The 19,116-nt window shown below is 44.1% G+C and overlaps 1 protein-coding gene across 8 annotated transcripts in view; it reads right to left on the reverse strand.

Annotated features, from left to right (window-relative positions):
* The window catches only part of LOC127577858 (src substrate cortactin-like), a 66,972-nt gene that overhangs the window by 23,096 nt on the left and 24,760 nt on the right, over positions 1-19,116 (reverse strand). For 5 of the 8 annotated variants that reach the window (XM_052029475.1, XM_052029470.1, XM_052029471.1 and 2 more), the window contains 5 exons: positions 14,383-14,493; positions 12,883-12,937; positions 11,956-12,066; positions 3,194-3,304; positions 2,046-2,156 (listed from right to left, as the gene is read on the reverse strand). In XM_052029475.1, coding sequence (XP_051885435.1) covers positions 2,046-2,156; positions 3,194-3,304; positions 11,956-12,066; positions 12,883-12,937; positions 14,383-14,493 — 499 coding nt within the window. The remainder of the gene's footprint in view (positions 1-2,045; positions 2,157-3,193; positions 3,305-11,955; positions 12,067-12,882; positions 12,938-14,382; positions 14,494-19,116) is intronic. The other 3 variants (XM_052029477.1, XM_052029473.1, XM_052029476.1) reach the window with 1 other exon arrangement.

The raw sequence follows: 19,116 nt of genomic DNA on the forward strand, positions 1-19,116 counted from the left end.
ATATTTCACTTCTGAAAGCCTCCCACTTACTAAGCATCTCTTTGCCGGAAAACAGCCCATCCCAACCCACGCCTGCCAGATCCCTTCTGATGCCATCAAAATTGGCCTTCCTCCGGTTTAGAATCTTAACCCTAGGACCAGTCTTATCCTTCTCCATACTTGAAACTAATGGAATTATAATCACTAGATCCAAAGTGTACCCCTACACACACTTCTGTCACCTGCCCTGTCTTGTTCCTTGAGGAGATCCAGTATCGTACTCTCTCTAGTTGGGACCTCTACACATTGATTGAAGAAACTTTCCTGAACACACTTGACGAACTCTATCTCATCCAATCCCTTCACAGTATGGGAGTCCCATACTGTGGAAAGTTAAAGTCACCTGCTATCACAACCTTATTTTTCTTGCAACTGTCTGCTATCTCCGAACAAATTTGTTCCGCTAAATCCCACTGACTATTGGGAGGTCTATAATATAGTCCCATTAACGTGGTGGCCCCTTTCTTAATCCTCAGTTCCACCCAAATTGCCTCAGTAGTCGAGCCCTCCAGTACGTCCTCTCTGAGCACTGCCGTGACATTTTCCCTGATGAGTAATGCCACCCCTTCCCCTCTAACACGTCCCTCTCTATCATGTCTAAAACATCAGAACCCCGGAATATTGAGCTGCCAGTCCTGCCCCTTCTGGAACCAAGTCTCATTAATGGCTACAACATCTAATTCCACATGTTGATCCATGCTCTAAGTTCATCTGCCTTACCTACAATACTCCTTGCATCTCAGAACATTAGTCCCACCATGCTCAACAACCAGTCAATTTCTGTCTTTGCTTGTAGGCTTAACATCTACTTTCCCCACAGCCCCTCCACTTGCTGCCCTACCACTCTGGTTCCCACCCCCCTGCAACCTCCCACCCCACCTCCCCCCGAGCAGCACTAGCAAACCTTCCCGCAAGGATATTGGTCCCCCTCCAGATCAGGTGCAAACTGTCCCGTTTGTGCAGGTCCCACCTGCCCTGGAAGAGAGCCCAATGATCCAAAAATCTGAAGCCCTCCCTTCTGCACCATCTCCTTAGCCACATTTTAAAGTGCACTATCTTCCTATTTCTTGCCTCACTAGCATGTGGCAGGGGTAGCAATCCTGAGATCACCACCCTGGAGGTCCCGTCTTTTAACTTAGCACCTAATTCCCAGAAGTCACTTTGCGGGACCTCGTCACCCTTCCTGCCTATGTCATTGGTACCACACCTCCTGGCTGCTCACCCTCCCCCTTAAGAATACTGTGGACTTGAGCCGAGACGTCTCTGACCCTGGAACCTGGGAGGCAACGTACCATCTGGGAGTCTCGGTCTCATCCATAAAATCTCCTGTCTGTTCCTCTAATCGATGAATCCTCCATCACTACCACACTCCTCTTTTCCCCCCCTTCCCTTCCGATCCACAGACTCAGACCTTATGGAGGGCCTAGGGCAGGGGAGTCTAGAACTAGAGGGCACATGCTTAAGGTGAGAGAGGTGGAAATTCAGAGGAGATCTGAGGGTGGTGGTTATCTGGAACAAGCTGTAAGAGAAGGTGGTAGAGACAGAAACAATTACAGCGTTCAAAAGGCATATGGACAGGTAGTTGGATAGGAAGGTCATTGAAGGATATGGGCCTCTTGCAGATAAATGAGATCATGCCAGCATGTATAAAGTGGACCAGAGGGCCTGTTTTTGTGCTGTATGCTTCTATGACTCATGATGTACGTGGCCAAATCCAGATACTGAAACATTTCAGGAACATTAAAGCACTTTTAAGCAATTTCCCGATCTCCCCTTTAGCTTTCAGTTCTGAGAGTGAACAAATTCATTTATTTCTCTCATTCTCACCACACTGCCCTGTTGTCCACCCCCCCCTCTCCATTTTTCTCACTGTTTTCCCCCGTCATCAACTCTAGTCCTATGTCTTTGAATTTCATGAATTGCAAACACCGGTGAGCTTCTCAGCCAGCTGACACTCAGTCCCATACCCGAGCCCTCTGTCTGGCATGAAGCTGCCAACCACTCACCTTTCTGAGATTCGTGCAATTGCGTGGTCTCTTGGTGGTCCCAACCCAAGGCGTTCTTGTCCTGTCGATCCGTCTGGACACCAAACTTTCCTCCGAAGCCTTTGACGTAATCTGGTTCCATCAAATGCCACTGGTTAGTGTGGGAGTGAATTCTGGTACTACCTCAACACACACTCAAAGGATTGAGGGGAAATTGGAGGCCTCCAAACAAAGTTTGTCACATAGAATGAGGGCACCCTGCCCTGCTGGCTTGGAACACCTCGATATGAAATGAGTTAAGAAATAGCAATAGATCTCACACTCCCTTGAGACTATTCACCATTCAATAATGTTCTCTTTCAATTCCATGTTACCACCCGTTCCCACCTTCCAATTCATCATCCAGAAATCTATTGACCTTAATTTGCAATATAGTCGGTAAGCATCCAGGGCCCTTGGGGCAGAGAATCCCAAAGATTCACAAACCTCCAAGTACTGAATTGTTCCTCATCTCAGTCCCAAATTCCTTTTCCAGGGACACCATGCCTTTATCCCATGGTCTCCAGCCAGGAAAAAGCCTGCCTGCATAAGGCCTTAAGATAGAGGCGCAGAGTTAAGCCATTCGGCCCATCGAGTCTGCTCCACCATTCAATTGTGGCTGATTTTTTTTTCAACCCCATTCTCCTGCTTTCTCCCTGTCACCCTCAACCCCCTTCCCAATTAAGAACCTATCAATCTCTGCCTTAAATACACCCAACGACTTGGCCTCTACAGCCCTCTGTGGCACCAATTCCACAGATTCACCACCCTTTGGCTGAAGCAATTCCTCCTCATCTCAGTTTTATAGGGACGTCCCTTTATTCTGAGGCTGTGCCCTTGGATCCTGGACTCTCCTACTAATGGAAACATCTTCTCCACATCCACTGGGAAAGTGCAGGGAAATAAGGGACAGGGGAGCGGGGCAAATGGGATTGATCTGCTGGAATTTACCATGGATGACCTCCTTCTGTGACGTTACAAGAACAAGTAGGAGCTTCCAAACACCATGAATGACTGAAGGTCCTGACTGGCTTTCAATTCCACACTGAGCAATCATAGCTTGGTCACAGTAAGCAAACCACTACCCGACTCCACTGCACTGATAACAATCAGAAAAACAGACTACCAACCTTTTTGCGATTCGTGCTTCTCAGTTTTCCCTTGGTATTCAAAGCCAACAGCGCTCTTGTCCACTTTATCCTTTTCCACTCCATACTTGCCACCAAATCCTTTAGAATAATCTACAGCAAAACACACGTCCTTGGTTAAATTAAAGCAGGAGAGTTTAATTAAACAGAAAGCACACGAACTGCAGATTAGCAGAAGACCATGGAGAGTAATTGGATTGCATCAAGGTTGGTGTAACTGCAGTGTTGGCTTAACTGTTGTGTCTGTGATGGTGTAACTGTGCACCCAGAGCGAGACAACGTTAGCCTATTACTTGCTCCTACAAATATTATGTGAAGAGCAGCCAAAGGCAGTGCATTGTAAGTTAGTTAATGCAGACCATCTTTTCAAGGTCTTCATTCTGGTCTATCTTGCTAACCAAATTGAACTTGCAAACACAATTGGTATCAAACGATCTACTGGAATATTGTAAAAGGAGTAGTAAACCAGAAAATAAAAAGGCCTGCAATATATGCTTCCAGTTAACTTCTGATACGATCCACTGACTGTGATCTTTGTGACGAATTTGCCATTTAAAATGGGAGATAAAAATGTCAAGCACAGCTGTTGTATAGTCCAAATATAGGATTCCACTGAATCCAAAGACTGCCGGCAATCAAAGCTTGTAAAAGGGTTGGAGTACAAAGACAGGGAAGTTGGTGTTAAGACAGTTACGGGGCTATGGTTAGATGCAGCTGCATAGTTTTGGTCTCTGTAGCAACGTTCATTAGACTGATACTTGGGATGAAAGGATTGTCTTGTGAATAATGACCAAACAGGTTGGGTCTATAGCCATTGGATTTCAGGAAAATCCAAGTTGGCTTTATTGAAACACAAGATCCTGAGAGGGCTTGACAGGGAAGATGCAGAGAGGACACTTTAAGATATCTTTATTAGTCACATGTACATCAAAACACACAGTGAAATCCATCTTTTGCGTAGTGTGTTCTGGGGGCAGCCCACAAGTGTCGCCACTCTTCCGGCGCCAACATAGCACACCCACAACTTCCTAACCTGTATGTCTTTGGAATGTGGGAGGAAACTGGAGCACTGGGAGGAAACCGGAGCACTGGGAGGAAACCCACGCAGACACGGGGAAAACATACAAACTCCTTACAGACAGCGTCGCGAGTTGAACCCGGGTTGTTGGTGCTGTAATAGCATTATGTTAACCGCTACACTACCATGCCTGCCCCCATTTCTTTGATTGGGGGGGCAGGGGGGGTGGGGGCACGAAGTAGTAGTACATCAATGGGAACATGGCCTCAAGGCATACAGTTATCCATTAAAGACCCAGAGCAATATTGCACGGATACAGGGCTTTTGGCCCAACAAGTCCGTCCAAGATGAGGAAGAATTTCTTTGAGGGTTATAAACCTTTGCCAGGCCCCACTGCAGAGAGTTGTGGGGGCAGCATCATTGAATATATTCAAGGCAGAGATAGATTTGTCGACCATAGGCAAGGCCAAAGGGAATGAGGTAGAGAGTGGAGCTGAGCCAACAGTCAACATGTTTCATTGCTCAAGCAGCCTTGTGTCCTATTCCAACTCCTACATTCTTGGCCAAAAGCTCAAGAAAAAATTTGGAACAAAAATATGGGACAAGGTCAAGAATTCATAGAATGACAGGAGATTTATATTCCAGCGACCATTCAGCCCAGATGTCCATACTGGCTGATAAACAGTGCTCCAAACTAATCCCACCTTCCAGCGTTTGGTCCATAACCCTACAGTACACAGCTCTTCAGGTCATGAACATTTTTGCTATGGGGAGTTTTCATCTTTCCCTTTCAGTCAGCGAGTTCCAGATACCGACTCCTCTCTGGGCAAAGATTTCCCCCTCCAACTTTCTACCAATTACTTTAAATTTGTATCCTCTGGGTATTTCTCTCCCTGTTAAGGGAAATAGATCCTTTCTCTTTACTCAATGTTATGCATTTCAATTAAGTTTCCCTTCAAACTCCTCTGCCCCAAACAACCAGAGCTCATCCAATCTTTCCTTGTAGTCACATCCTCAAATCTCTCTGCATCCCCTCCAGCGCAATTATGTCTTTCTACAACCGTGCATTGTATTCAAGTTGTGGCCTCAATAGTGCTGCATGTAATTCTGTCAAAATCCCCTGCTCTTATATTCAATGCCTCAACTTTAAGAAACTTTACTGAGCACTCCTGTTTACCCTTTAAGGATCTATTGGCATATACCTCATCTGTTCCTCCACAGCACTCGATATCCTCCCATTTATATTACATTCTCCTGCCTGGATGCATCTGCCCAAATGCATTACCGCACACTCCATGAAGTTCCACTTGACAGTTTTCTCCCCAACTAACCAGCAGTTCAAAGCTCTTGTTCTCCTCACTATCAACTGCACAGCCCCTTTCTGTATCTCTGCAAACTTCTTCATCATGTCCCCAGCATTTACTTTAATGATTAATACAAATTATGAATAAGGTAGAGACTGAATATTGAGCTCCCATCAACCACTATCTTCTGCTTTCTGCCATTGGGCCAGTTTTGGATCAAATTCTCCACTCTTCCTTGTATCCCAATGGCTTTTCAATTTTATGACCAGACTGACGTGTGGGAGCTTGTCAAAAGTCTTGCTAAAATCCACAAAGACCACATCAAATACATTGCCCTCATCTACCCTCCCTTCCACCTTCTCAAAGAATTCAATCAGGTCAGTCAGACACAACCTTCCTTTAACAATTCCATGTCTCTGATTACCTGTGCTTTTCTGACTGAATGTTTTACTGCCCTCAGAAATCATCCCAATAATTTGCCCATCTGGTCTATAACCTTTTTAAGCCATGGTACAACATTAATAGTTTGCCAGCCCACTGACACCACTCCTGTAGTCAGAAAGGATTGAAGGGTCATAGTCAGAGTCTTTGCAATTTTCTCCCCAGTGTTTTTTGTTTGTTAAAAACATGTTGGGTCATATTTCATCCAGACCTGATGATTTATCTATTTTTAAAAGATGATAAATGCCCCGCTTCCTCTTATGTTTACTTCATATAGTATTCACCTTACCTATAACATCCGCATTGCCTTCACAAAAGAGGTGGGTAATCACAAAATCTTCATTAAAACCCCAGTGGAAATTCTTCACCTCCAAAGCTTTTTGGTCCCTAATGGACCCTTCTCTTTCTTCATTTACCTTCTTGCTCTTGCTATAGGAAAGATGCCATTAAGCTGGAAAGAGTACAGAGGAGATTACAAGGATGTTGCCAGACTTGAGGGACTGAGTTATGGAGAGAGGTGGAATAGGCTGGGACTTTATTCACTGGAGCGTAGGAGAATGAGGGGTGATGTTAACAGAGGCGTTATAAAATCATAAGGGGCATATGTGAACGTATAGTCTTTTCCCAGGGTTGGGGAATCAAGGAATAGGTGACATAGGTTTAGGGTGAGAGGGAAAAAATTTAATAGGAACCTGAGGGGCAATTGTTTCACCCAGAGAGTGGTCAGTATATGGAATGAGCTGCCAGAGAAAGTGGTTGAGGCAGGTACATTAACATTTAAAAGGCACTTGGACAGGTACATGGATAGGAAAGATTTCAAGGGATACGGGCCAAACGCAGGCAAATGGGACCAGCTTAGATGGGAATTCTTGGTCGGCATGGACCAGTTGGGCCGAAGGGCCTGTTTCCGTGCTGTATGACTACTAAAACACCTTCAGATTTTCTTTGAATTTACTTGAAAATATTCTCTCATGCCCTCTGTGTTTACTTTTCCAGTTTCTATTCTACACTTTCTGTATTTTTGCAGGCATTCTGCTGTACCAAGCTCTCTGTGACTCAGTTGAGTTTGCCTTTGTTGCCTCATCATACTCTCTACGCACCTCGTCATCCAGGACTCTACAGATTCAGTAGGACTGGGAGCAGAGACCCACTGAGTTCCTCCAACAGGTTGTTTGTTACTCCAGATTCCAGCGTCTGCAAAATCTTGCTTCCTGGTCTAAATAGTATCCTTTATGGGTAGGGGGTATTGAAAGGCAGCTTCAGGCAAAAGGCAATGTGTCTGACGGGTACACAAGAAATTCTGCAGATGCTGGAACCTGGAGCAACACACACAAAATGCTGGAGGAATTCAGCAGGTCAGGCGGCATCTATGAAGGGAAATAAACAGTCGACGTTTGGGGCCGAGACCCTTCATCAGGACTGGAAAGGAAGAGGGCAGAAGCCAGAATAAGAAGGTCGGGGGGGAGGGGGAGGAGCACAGGCTGGCAGGTGATAGGCAAGTCCAGGTGAGAGGGGAAAATGTAGGGAGACAGGGGATGAGAGGGAGCGATGTAAGAAGCTGAGGTGTGATAGGTAGAAGAGGCAAAGGACTGATGAGGAAGGAATGAAGTGGGAGAGGACAGTAGACCATGGAATAAAGAGGAGGTGGGGAATGGATGGACGGGTCATGAGGGCGGGGGAGGGGAAAGGGAAGGGGTGAGGGGGCCACAGGAATGAGGGAAAACAAAGGGGAGGGGGGATAAAAAAAAGAAAAACACAAAAAACAGGGGCTGGGGTTACCGGAAGTTAGACAAATCAATGTTTAGGCCATCAGGTTGGAGACTACCAAGGCAGAATGAGGTGTTATTCCTCCAACCTGCATCTGGCCTCATGTCTGATGGATGCTGGTTTAAGTAAGATTAGCAACAATGCAGCAAACACTAATTTTGAATGTATACGATGAGATAGACTATGGCTCTGACCTCACAATCTACCTTGATGTGACCTTGCACCTTATTGCACTGCACTTCCTCCGTAGCTGTGACACTTTACTCCGTACTGTTATTGCTTTTACCTGTACTCCCTCAATGCACTCAGTACTAACCCAATGTAACTGCACTGTGTAACGAATTGACCTGTATGGTCGGTATGCAAGGCAAGTTTTGCACTGTACCTCGGTACAAGTGACAATAATAAACCGATACACTCAATCCACAGTATAACCAGTGTCAATTATTTGAATGGAGGCCAGTGGTCCAAAGAACTTTTTTGAGAACCAAACAATGAAACCTATAATTGATAAATGTGAAGCTCACAAGGTAGTACCTAAAAAGAGCTGTAACATTTTGCAAGAGGAGAAAGAGAATCAAAATACTAAGCCAAAAATATTTCCAAAAGTTCCTGGAGGCAAATATCACATCAGGAAGACTTCTGTTCTTGCCAGTCTGAAGCAAATGCATTTGGGAACAAAGGAATTTCTTAAACCATATCCAAAGTCAAATACCCAATTTCCATGCACCTGTACACAGAGTTAATTATAAATTTAGGTGAATAGCATTGTACCTTGTTAATCATTTGCTTCATGCCCATTGATATCCCATCCCAGCAAACCAGGTTCCAGCCATTTCCTTCAGTGGGAGTGACTTTACCTTGGAGTTATCACAAGATAAGGGAGATGGCAATAAAGCACTCAGAAGAGAAGAGATGTCTTTGTTTAGAGAGTTGTATATCATTAGAATTATCCAATCCAGATACCTGGGGATATTCAGTCTTTGACTATATACAAGGGTGAGATCAATATAATTTTGGAGACAACATATTTAAGATCAGAGGTGATCTTGCCGAAACACACAGGATTCTGAGGGGGAAATGACAAGGTGCATGTTTCCTTATTGGGATATCTAGACCTAGACAGAATCAAGAATCACCCATTTAAGACAGAAACGAAGAGGAATTTCTTCTCTCAGAGGTTGCGACTCTTTGGAATTCTCTGCCCTCCGAGAGATGTGGAGGCAGTCATTCAATATATTCAAGGTGGAGACCGAGACACTTAAAACTACAAGGGAGTCAACGGAGAAGGGGAGAGAGCAGGAAACTGGATCAGCCACGATTTCATTAATTGGTGCAGCAGGCTCGACCGGCTAGCTGACCTATTCCCATTTCTTACGGGACAGAAGTTAAGGCACTGAAGCATGTCCCTTCTTGGGTGTTCTCTTTGGAAGGTCACAAATGAACTGGCATCATGGACTCTGTCTTTACCTCTTGCTGTCTTGGTGAAGCAGCCAGCATAATCAAAGACCCCACCCACCCGGGTCATTCTCTCTTCTCTCCTCTTCCGTCGGGTAGAAGATACAGGAGCCTGAGGGCACATACCACCCGACTTAAAGACAGCTTCTACCCCACTGTGATAAGACTATTGAACGGTTCCCTTATACGATGAGATGGACTCTGACCTCAAAATCTACCTTGTTGTGACCTTGCACCTTATTGCACTGCACTTTCTCTGTAGCTGTGACACTTTACTCTGTACCGTTATTGTTTTTACCTGTAATACATCAATGCACTCTGTACTAACTCAATGTATTTGTACTGTGTAATGAATTGACCTGTACGATCGACATGCAAGACAAGTTTTTCACTGTACCTCGGTACAAGTGACAATAATAAATCAATACTAATAGCTTATAAGTGATGCCAGCTCCAGTATCAATTGTTAAATATAACATGGATGGAATAATTTTTATTTTGTGTAAAAAGAGAGCTCCTTCCCATCAAATTTGTTCTGTTTGCTCCCTTGTCAATGGCTCCCAGTGATGGGCTTCTGATTTAACAGTAATTTACAGTATAGTGACCTGCTTGACCTGAACGTACAGCTAGACTTGCTGGTATCCTCTTATCTGCAGACACCAAGTCCCAAGAGTACTTTTTAATTGCCTTTCCATCTTCAGTGGTGCAGCTGAATCTGATGCATCCTGTTGCACTTCTGTTGAAATCCAACAACTCCCCCCTCAGAGATTGTTGGACTGATTGGTATCCACATTGATGAACCGTGTCTGTTGGACTTTTGAAGTGCCACTTCACTTGTACATCAGTTTCACAAGAGAAGCAGTGACAAAATAGAAGATCAGATTATTATTTAAATGGTGAAAGATTGCAGCATGCTGTTGTGCAGAAGGGCATGGGAGTGCTTGTGCATGAATCACAAAAGGTTGGTTTGCAGGTGCAACAGGTTATCAAGAAGGCAAATAGAATGTTGGCCTTCATTGCTAGAGGGATTGAATTTAAGAGCAGGGAGGTTATGCTGCAACTGTACAGGGTACTGGTGAGGCCGCACCTGGAGTACTGCGTGCAATTCTGGTCTCCTTACTTGAGGAAAGATATACTGGCTTTGGAGGTAGTGCAGAGGAGGTTCACCAGGTTGATTCCGGAGATCAGGGGGTTAGCCTATGAGGAGAGACTGAGTCGCCTGGGACTATACTCACTGGAATTCAGAAGAATGAGAGGGGATCTTATAGAAACAGAATTATGAAAGGGACAGATAAGAGGAAGGAAGGTTGTTTCCACTGGTAGGTGAGACAAGAACTAGGGAACATAGCCTCAAGATTCCCGGGGTGGGGGGGAAGTAGATTTAGGACTGAGATGAGGAGAAACTGCTTTTCCCAGAGGGTAGTGAATCTGGGGAATTTTCTACCCAGGGAAGCAGTAGAGGCTACCTCATTAAATATATTTAAGACACAGATAGATAGATTTTTGCATAGTTGGGGAATTAAGGGTTATGGGTAAAAGGCAGGTAGGTGGGTTTGAGTCCACAGCCAGATCAGCCATGATCTTATTGAATGGCGGAGCAGGCTCGACAGGCCAGATGGCCTCCTCCTGCTCCTATTTCTTATGATAATTAAAATTTTCATATGCGAGGGAGATGCATCAATTTTGATGTAACTTAGTTAAAAACAGTATATTCCCCAATTTTAATAATTAGTAAAAGTGACGATGCTAAACTAACAAAAAAATATGATAGAACACAAGTAAGTTAATGTTCTGCAGACTTTACTCATTTGCTAATTTCCAAGACCTGCTGGGGAAAGGGTGGGCAGAGTATTGAGTGGGTTCTTTGTCGTTTCTAACCTGCATCTGTAACGTGGAAACTAAAATGTAATGCCCTGGCGGAATCAAAGAACAGAGCTCAGAAATCACCTCCTGTAGGGGTTAAGTAAAACATGAAAGGCGGCAGAGCAATGACAGGGGAAACTTAATGTACACACGTGCACACACAAAGACACAATAGTGGTCATGCACTCCTTAGAGGGCAACAGTACAGAGATAAAGTCAGCCTAGGGGACCTTAAGAGACATAATGGAGGCCCTTGAATTTTAAGGATAATTGCAAAGAACACAAAATTTTTGATCCATGGCTTATTAAATGCTTTTCCCCAGTTCAATTCCTAGTTTTGTAAGCTAATGGAACACTTGGAATTCTTATGAAGGAAAAGCAAAGGTCGCTTATGTTAAAACTTCAGTGTTACTGTCTTATCGTAGAAGTCTACAGTCTGAGCCCGCCCTGCCTCCAAAGCAAGGGGAAGTTTCACAGGGACCGGTTCTACTGCATTCCAGCTGGGTGCCAATGCTGGATTTGTCCTATAACACTCTGGTTTCAGTTGATCTGCTCGTGCACTGACATTAACGCAATCACGTTCTTGCAGCTTCAGTCCACAAAATGTTGTGGTATTTATGAGGCAACAGTCTTGAACCAAAAATCAGATGCAAACATCTCCAGAATCCGAGGGGTTACAAACTTACAAGGAAATTTTGATAATCCCCTTCCACGAGGGAAGGGAATCAGTGGAATTAAAGTAGAAATGCAGAGACAATCAAAACAGGTCAGTAGCAGATCCAGGAAGAGAATATCAAAGGACCCCTATGGTCACCAACAGCACCAAAGGCAAAACCACACCCTCCCTCTGCAGCTGAAAAAAAGGAAATGATTGGAAAACGAAAAGGACACACCTCGCTGTGATTCGTGAATCTCAGTTTTGCTCTGGTAATCGAAGCCTAGGGCACTCTTGTCCACTCGATCAGCTTGAACTCCATACTTCCCCCCAAAACCAGTACTGTAGTCTGAATAATTCAAGACAGCAAAAGCATCAACAGTGCAGCATGCAATATCATTGACTGCGGCAGAAATGCAAAGATCCCCGTGATTAAGCAACAGTAAGCAGTCCAGTTATGAAGCAGTACCAGAGAAAACAACTGCATTTCAATCAAATTTCAGATACCGTATTGGTAATGTGGAGGTGTTAATAGTGCAGGAGTATTAAGTTACATTGGCCCCAAAAATACACGTTGGTGGTGGATGATGGCCCGATAGTTGCTAATTTAACTTAGAGACTACTGGAGACTCAGCCTGCCCTTTCTTTTTGTTACTTCTTCTGAAGATCTGGGAAGAAGCAAAAATCAGAAGAAAGGGCAAGACCTAACGGTGTCATTTTGTTCAGTGCCCAATTAACTAGAATTGCTCCCAGAACGTCCATGTATTCCAACAAAATATGGCCATTTTATGACCAATAATAGAATATAAGCCCACTTTTGCTGGAAGAGCTGAATTAAAATGTGTTTTAGCATCTGACAAAAATAAAGAACATCCAGTTAAATAGTCTGGTAGTGGTTCACTGGAGAGTCCCATAAAACATACGAGAGACAACTTAAGTTGAGGCACATGCATGGAAAAATAACATGTAACAGATTTCAAGGGATCATCACAGATAATCTTACAGCACAGAGGAAGAGCATTCGATCCATTTCCAGTAAAGCAAAAGCCCTATTCAAAAAAACAGGTCAAAGATCCTCCAAGTATATACAAGTAAAAATCTGATTTGAACATCATATCAGCACACAGTTTTCCAGTCTAAGTTCCAACCACTGAAAGCACTGTACCTTTCTGTGATGCGTGTTTGGCAGTCTTGCCTTCATACTCAAAGCCCACAGCAGACTGGAAGAGAAAAGAACAATTCTTCACCCAACTTGCACTGAGAGGACTTTTTTGCAAAAATAATCCAAGAACTCAGGTGAAGCAGTTAAGTGAAGATCAGGAATCTGTGGATGCGGGAAACCTGAAAGCACGTACCACCAGGCTCAGGGACAACTTCTATCCCGCTGTTATAAGACTATTGAACAGACCTCTTGTACGATGAGATGGACTCTTGGCCTCACGATCTACCTGGTCATGACCTCGCTTCTTATTGTCTGCCTGCACTGCACTTTCTCTGTAGCTGCAACACTTTATTCTGCAATCCGTTATTGTTTTTTCCTTGTACTACCTCAATGCACTGATGCGATGACATGATCTGTATGGATGGCATGCAGAACAAGGTTTTTCCACTGTACCTCGGTACATGTGACAATAATAATCAACCTGTCACTTCTTTCACATCCCCTTCGCTGTGCTGCCAGTTCTCACACCCTTAATTCTACCTCTTCCACTATCGTACTTCAACGTTTCTTTATGACTACTATACCTTGCACCATTCCATTGTTTTTGCACTCATTTTATTTATTGAATTATTACCATGTATACTGTTTACTCTGAGCTTCACGCGAACAAAGAATTTCATTGCATCCTGGTGTATATGACAATAAACTAATCTGATCTAATAACAGAAAATTGCTGGAAACACTCAGCAGGTCAGGCAGTATCAGTGGAGAAACAATGGAATCATCCGGCCTCACCCTGTCAGGGATATTTCCTTTTTCTAACCTTCTCCCACCCTCTCTGTAATTTAAAACTTATTTATTCTCCAATTTCCCAGTTCTGAAAAAGGGTCTCCAACCTGAAATGTTCACTTTTTTTTAAAAAGCTATCTTTATCAGTCACATGTACATCGAAACACATAGTGAAATACATCTTTTTGCGTAGAGTGTTCTGGGGGCAGCCCGCAAGTGTCGCCACGCTTCCGGCGCCAACATAGCATGCCCACAACTTCCTAACCCGTACATCTTTGGAGCACCCGGAGGAAACCCACGCAGACACATGAGGAGAATGTACAAACTCCTTACAGACAGCGGCAGGAATTTAACCCGGGTTGCTGGCGCTTTAATAGCGTTACGCTAACCGCTATGCTACCATGCCGCTGAAAGGCCATGATGAGGCAGATTGCGAGGTCAAGAGTTCATCTTTAACATACAAGAGTCTCAGCACTGGTCAGGAATCAGAGCTCCTGATGTGCAAAGTTTAGCTCATCCATGGGTATTAACTGACTTGATCACAGGCAAGTCCTTTGATCCATGCAATCCAATCAGTTGGGTAACACTGAATGCACGTTCAAAAGTCTGGGGGTGGTTCAAACCATTTTATAACCAAGACACAAATGGCCCCAAGGAGAATGTATATTAACACCCACACACGATTGATTGAACACAGGTGGTTGTGGTACTTGCCTTATCTACCCTGTCCTTCTGTACACCAAACTTTCCACCGAATCCTTTAACGGAGTCTGTCTGAGAGCAGTGTTTGGAGAGTTTAGCAACGTACTCGTGTCCAACAGCTGACTGCAAAGACAAGAGAATCTCATGTTAGAACAGTCACTTTAAGATCACAAAGCACTTCTAGTAGAGGAGTTGCTTTTTGGGGGTAGAAAAGTACTCCAGTTAAAGTAGTCCTACACAGGAAAAGATTTAATCTATGTAAATAAATGTAAGAGAGTCACAAAATGGACAGGATTGTTCTATTTCTCTTTATAGAGAGGTCAAAAGCTTTAGGGGCAATGATTTAAAATAACACAGGATGGTGGGGTTTAGTCAAGGAATATTTTTTTTAATTCACTCAGTTGGTCTGGAAATGCACCAAAAGGCTGATAGAGGCAAACACCCTCGCTGCACTTAAGACATAGATGGATGAGCAGTTGATGTGCTGCAACCTCAGGGCTACAGACAGAATGGGGAATTGGGATTAATTTAAACAGCTCCTTGTAGGGTTAGGACCAGTATGGATACAAGGGCTAAATGGCCTCCTATTGTGCTGCAAATTTCCACATTTCAATGAAACAGTTGCTGTTGTCATTTCTGTAAATGCACAACTTCCTCTAATCTGCACACACACATACACAGAGTCAGGAGCTTTGCAAACCCACAGGAAGTGTGACCCCCTTCAGAACATCAGAAAATTCTTGGAATTTGGATCAGAATTGTAAACCAAGTCCACATTGGGAAGACTCACAACGCCAAAATAGATACACCAGTGTAAAAACAATGGCAGGAGTTTTGTGATCCACCATCATTGACTCAAGGAACAATTGCTCACACATTTCTGTATAGAACATAGAACAGTACAGTACAGAACAGGCTCTTTAGCCCACAATGTTGTGCCGACATAGCTATTCCCTCCTACCTACAGGATGCCCATATCCCTCTATTTTCCTCTCATTCATGTACCCATCCAAGCCCCTCTTAAAAGCCCCCAATGAATTTGCCTCCACCACCCTATCAGGCAACGCATTCCAGACATCCACCACTCTCTCAGTTAAAAAAAGCATACCCCTCTCATCTGTTCTGAACCTACCCCCTCTCACCTTAAATGCATGCCCTCTGGTATTGGATCACTCAATAATGGGAAAAAGATATTGCTTGTCCACCCTATCTACGCCCCTCATAATTTTATACACGTCCAACAGATCACCCCTCAGCCTCCGCCGCTCCAGAGAAAAGAGCCCAAGTTTGTCCAGCCTCTCCTGATAGCACATGCCCTCTAATCCAGGCAGCATCCTGGTAAACCTCCCCTGCACCCTCTCTAAAGCCTCGACATCCTTCCTATAGTGAGGTGACCAGAATTGCATGCAATTCTCTAAATGCGGCCTAACCAGAGTTCTATAGAGATACGTCATACACTCAATACCCCGATTCATAAATGCAAGCATTCCATAAGCCTTCTTAACCACCCTGTCTACCTGTGTAGCCACTTCTTGATTCTCGATTAACCAATTATGTGGGACCTTGTCAAATGCCTTATTGAAGTCCATAGAGATGACATCCACAGCTCTACCTTCATCACTGTTATTTTCACATACATGAATACTTTTTACTTCCAATGGATGTTTGTGGAGAAGTTCATCAGTAATACCCAGACCTTGCAAAATTCGCTAATCAAAGCCAACACAGATAAACCCAGTACAGCCCAGTCAATCCAGCATCTGCTTGCAATTCCTCTTATCCATTTTACACCTGGCCCATATCCTTAGTCATTCTATAAATGTTGCACTGGCCATTGTCACTTGCAGGATAAAAGCCACGTTCATGCTGGCTTCAATTTTCCTATTAACTTTGGCAAAATGAGACAATGAGTTATTTAACAAAAGGCAGTTGCATTGAAACAAAACTTCTTTTTGAAAAAAAAATTTAAAAGATTAATAGTTTTCTGCAAGTTTGCAGTATAGATTAGGAATGGCAAGCATGATATCCAAAGCTTCATTCACCTAATTAAAGTACACAGTTAATGGCAAGACCCTTAACGGTGTTGGTGTTCAGAGGGATCTTGGGGTCCAAGTCCGTAGCTCCCTAAATGTGGCTGCACAGGTTGATAGGGTGGTAAAGGTGGTGTATGGCATACTTGCCTTTATTAGTCGAGGCATCGAGTTCAAGAGTCAGGAAGTTATGCTGCGGTTTCATAAAATTCTGGTTAGGCCACATCTGGAGTATTGCATTCAATTCTAGTCGCCCCTGTTACAGGAAGGATGTGAGGGCTTTGGAGAGGGCGCAGAAGAGGTTTACAAGGATACTGCCTGGATTAGAGGGCATGCACTATAAGAAGAAACTTGGGATGTTTTCTATGGAGTGGCAGAGGCTGAGGGGAAATCTGATAGAGTTTTATAAGATTATGAAAGGCATGGATAGAGTAGACAGCCAGCATCTTTTTCCCCCAGAGTCGAAATGTCTTATACTAGAGGGCATGCACTTAAGGTGAGGGGGTAAATTCACAGAAGATGTGCATCGCAATTTTTTTTTTACACACAGACAGTGGTGGGTGCCTGGAATGTGCTGCCGGGGTGGTGGTGGAGGCAGATACAATAGAGGCATTCAAGAGGCTCTTACATAGACACATGAAATGTGCAGAGAATGGAAGGATATGGTCATTGTGTAGGCAGAAGGGATTAGATTAGTGAGGCATTTAATTACTAGTTTAATTACTACAGCAGAACATCGTGAGTCAAAGGGCTTGTTCCCGTGCTGTACTGTTCTATGTTCTAAACTTTAAAAATACATACCAATAAAAAGCACATGCAGAATCAGTTCATAGCTGTTTCACACAGCTGGCTCATTTTACTGGGGACATTCATCTCTATGATCACCCACTAACTGGTCCCAGAAGGCAGCAGGAGCTCTTCCAGCTTTCCTTCTCCAATGAGTACGGCAGCACAGAGAAAGGCCATTCAGTCCAATGGATCCATGCTAGTGCTTATATCTTTCCTACTCTCTCCAAGAATTTTTGTCCAAGGCCTGTACAAGGGTTATTAGAGACGTTCTTATTTATAGCCGCTAATTTTAGTCTCCCACGAGATCTTTACCTCTACCCCATTCAAGCTCAAATTCCCAGCAGCTCAGCAAGTCAGTGGGAGTGGGAAGGTGCTCCCATGTAGAGGCTCCAACCACCAGGGAGTCTGGGGCACCTCTCTACAAAAATAAAAGACAAAAGGTGAGAGGTCACCTGGCAAAGGTTTTTAAACGTTAGGAAGGAGAGTAGACACAGATGTTGCTTCAACAATAAGAGTCTAAGAGTCATCCACCACAGAAACAGGCCCTTTGGCCCAACCAGTCCATGCTGACCAAATTGGCCATCTAAGCCAATCCCATTTGCCAGCGTCTGGTCCATAAACATCTAAACCTTTTCTATCTACGTACCTATCCAACTGCCCTTTAGAAGTTGTTGTAAGATTTGGACACAAGAGTAAGCTACACAATCCTGAGACTTCTCCATTATTCAATACAATGGAAGATCCACTACCTCATCCATTCTTCAGTGCCCCCTCCCCCAACTGACACACATTTCCATAAACTTGCTTCAGGCCCGAAGATCAATTTCACCCCCCCCCCCACCTCGAATAAACTTGGTGATTGAGATCCCGAACCCTCCAAAGTAGAGAATTCCAAAGATTTACAACCATTGCTTCAAAATATTTCTCTTCTTAAATGGCTGACCTCAACCCAAGACTGTGCCTCTACTCCAGCTCTCAGCATCTCCCTGATTAACCTCCACTAGCACCCCTCCCCTGAGAATCTTACAACATAGAACAGGACAGCACAGGAACAGGCCCACCCTCCCCTCCCCCAGCCTGAGGGCACGTACCACCAGACTTAAGGACAGCTTCTATCCCACTGTGATAAGACTATTGAACGGTTGGTTCCCTTATATGATGAGATGGACTCTGACCTCATGATCTACCTTGCTGTGACCTTGCACCTTATTGCACTGCACTTTCTCTGTAGCTGTGACACTTTACTCTGTACTGTTATTGTTTTTACCTGTACTACATCAATGCACTCTGCACTAACTCAATGTAACTACTCTACGTAATGAATTGACCTGTACGATCCGTGTGCAAGACAAGTTTTTCACCGTACCTCAGTTCAAGTGACAATAATAAACCAATACCTTCAGCCTACAAGGTCTGTGCCAAAAACGACGCAAATTAAACTAACTCCTTCTGCCTGCAAATCCATATTCCCCCATATCCATGTGCCTATGGAAGAGCTTCTTAAATGCCCCTATTGTACCTGCTTCCACCACCATCTGGCAGCCCGTTCCAGGCACCTAACACTCTGCGCAAGAAGAACATGCCTCACACATCTCCTTTAAACTTTCTCACCTTAAAGCTATACCCTCTAGTATATGACATTTCTACCCTGGAAAAATGATTCCGACTGTCTTGAACATCATTAATATTGAAAGCATGGGAAGAGAATTTTAAAACTCTTGCATTGTTGGAATGGGAAATTCTGACACTTAAAGGACCTGTCACATCCACAGGTCCTGCTAATAGACCTCAATTACCCAGTGTAATGTAGAGGGCCAAGGCACACCTGATGATTGGCTTCGGTAAGCACCTTTGTACCTGGGCCCAGGTCATTGGACTGTTTGAACTACCTGGGCTGGGCCACCCCCAGCCCTCCAGCACTATAAAG

Source organism: Pristis pectinata, chromosome 14, assembly GCF_009764475.1.
Source record: "Pristis pectinata isolate sPriPec2 chromosome 14, sPriPec2.1.pri, whole genome shotgun sequence".
In the NCBI taxonomy this organism is placed as follows: domain Eukaryota; kingdom Metazoa; phylum Chordata; class Chondrichthyes; order Rhinopristiformes; family Pristidae; genus Pristis; species Pristis pectinata.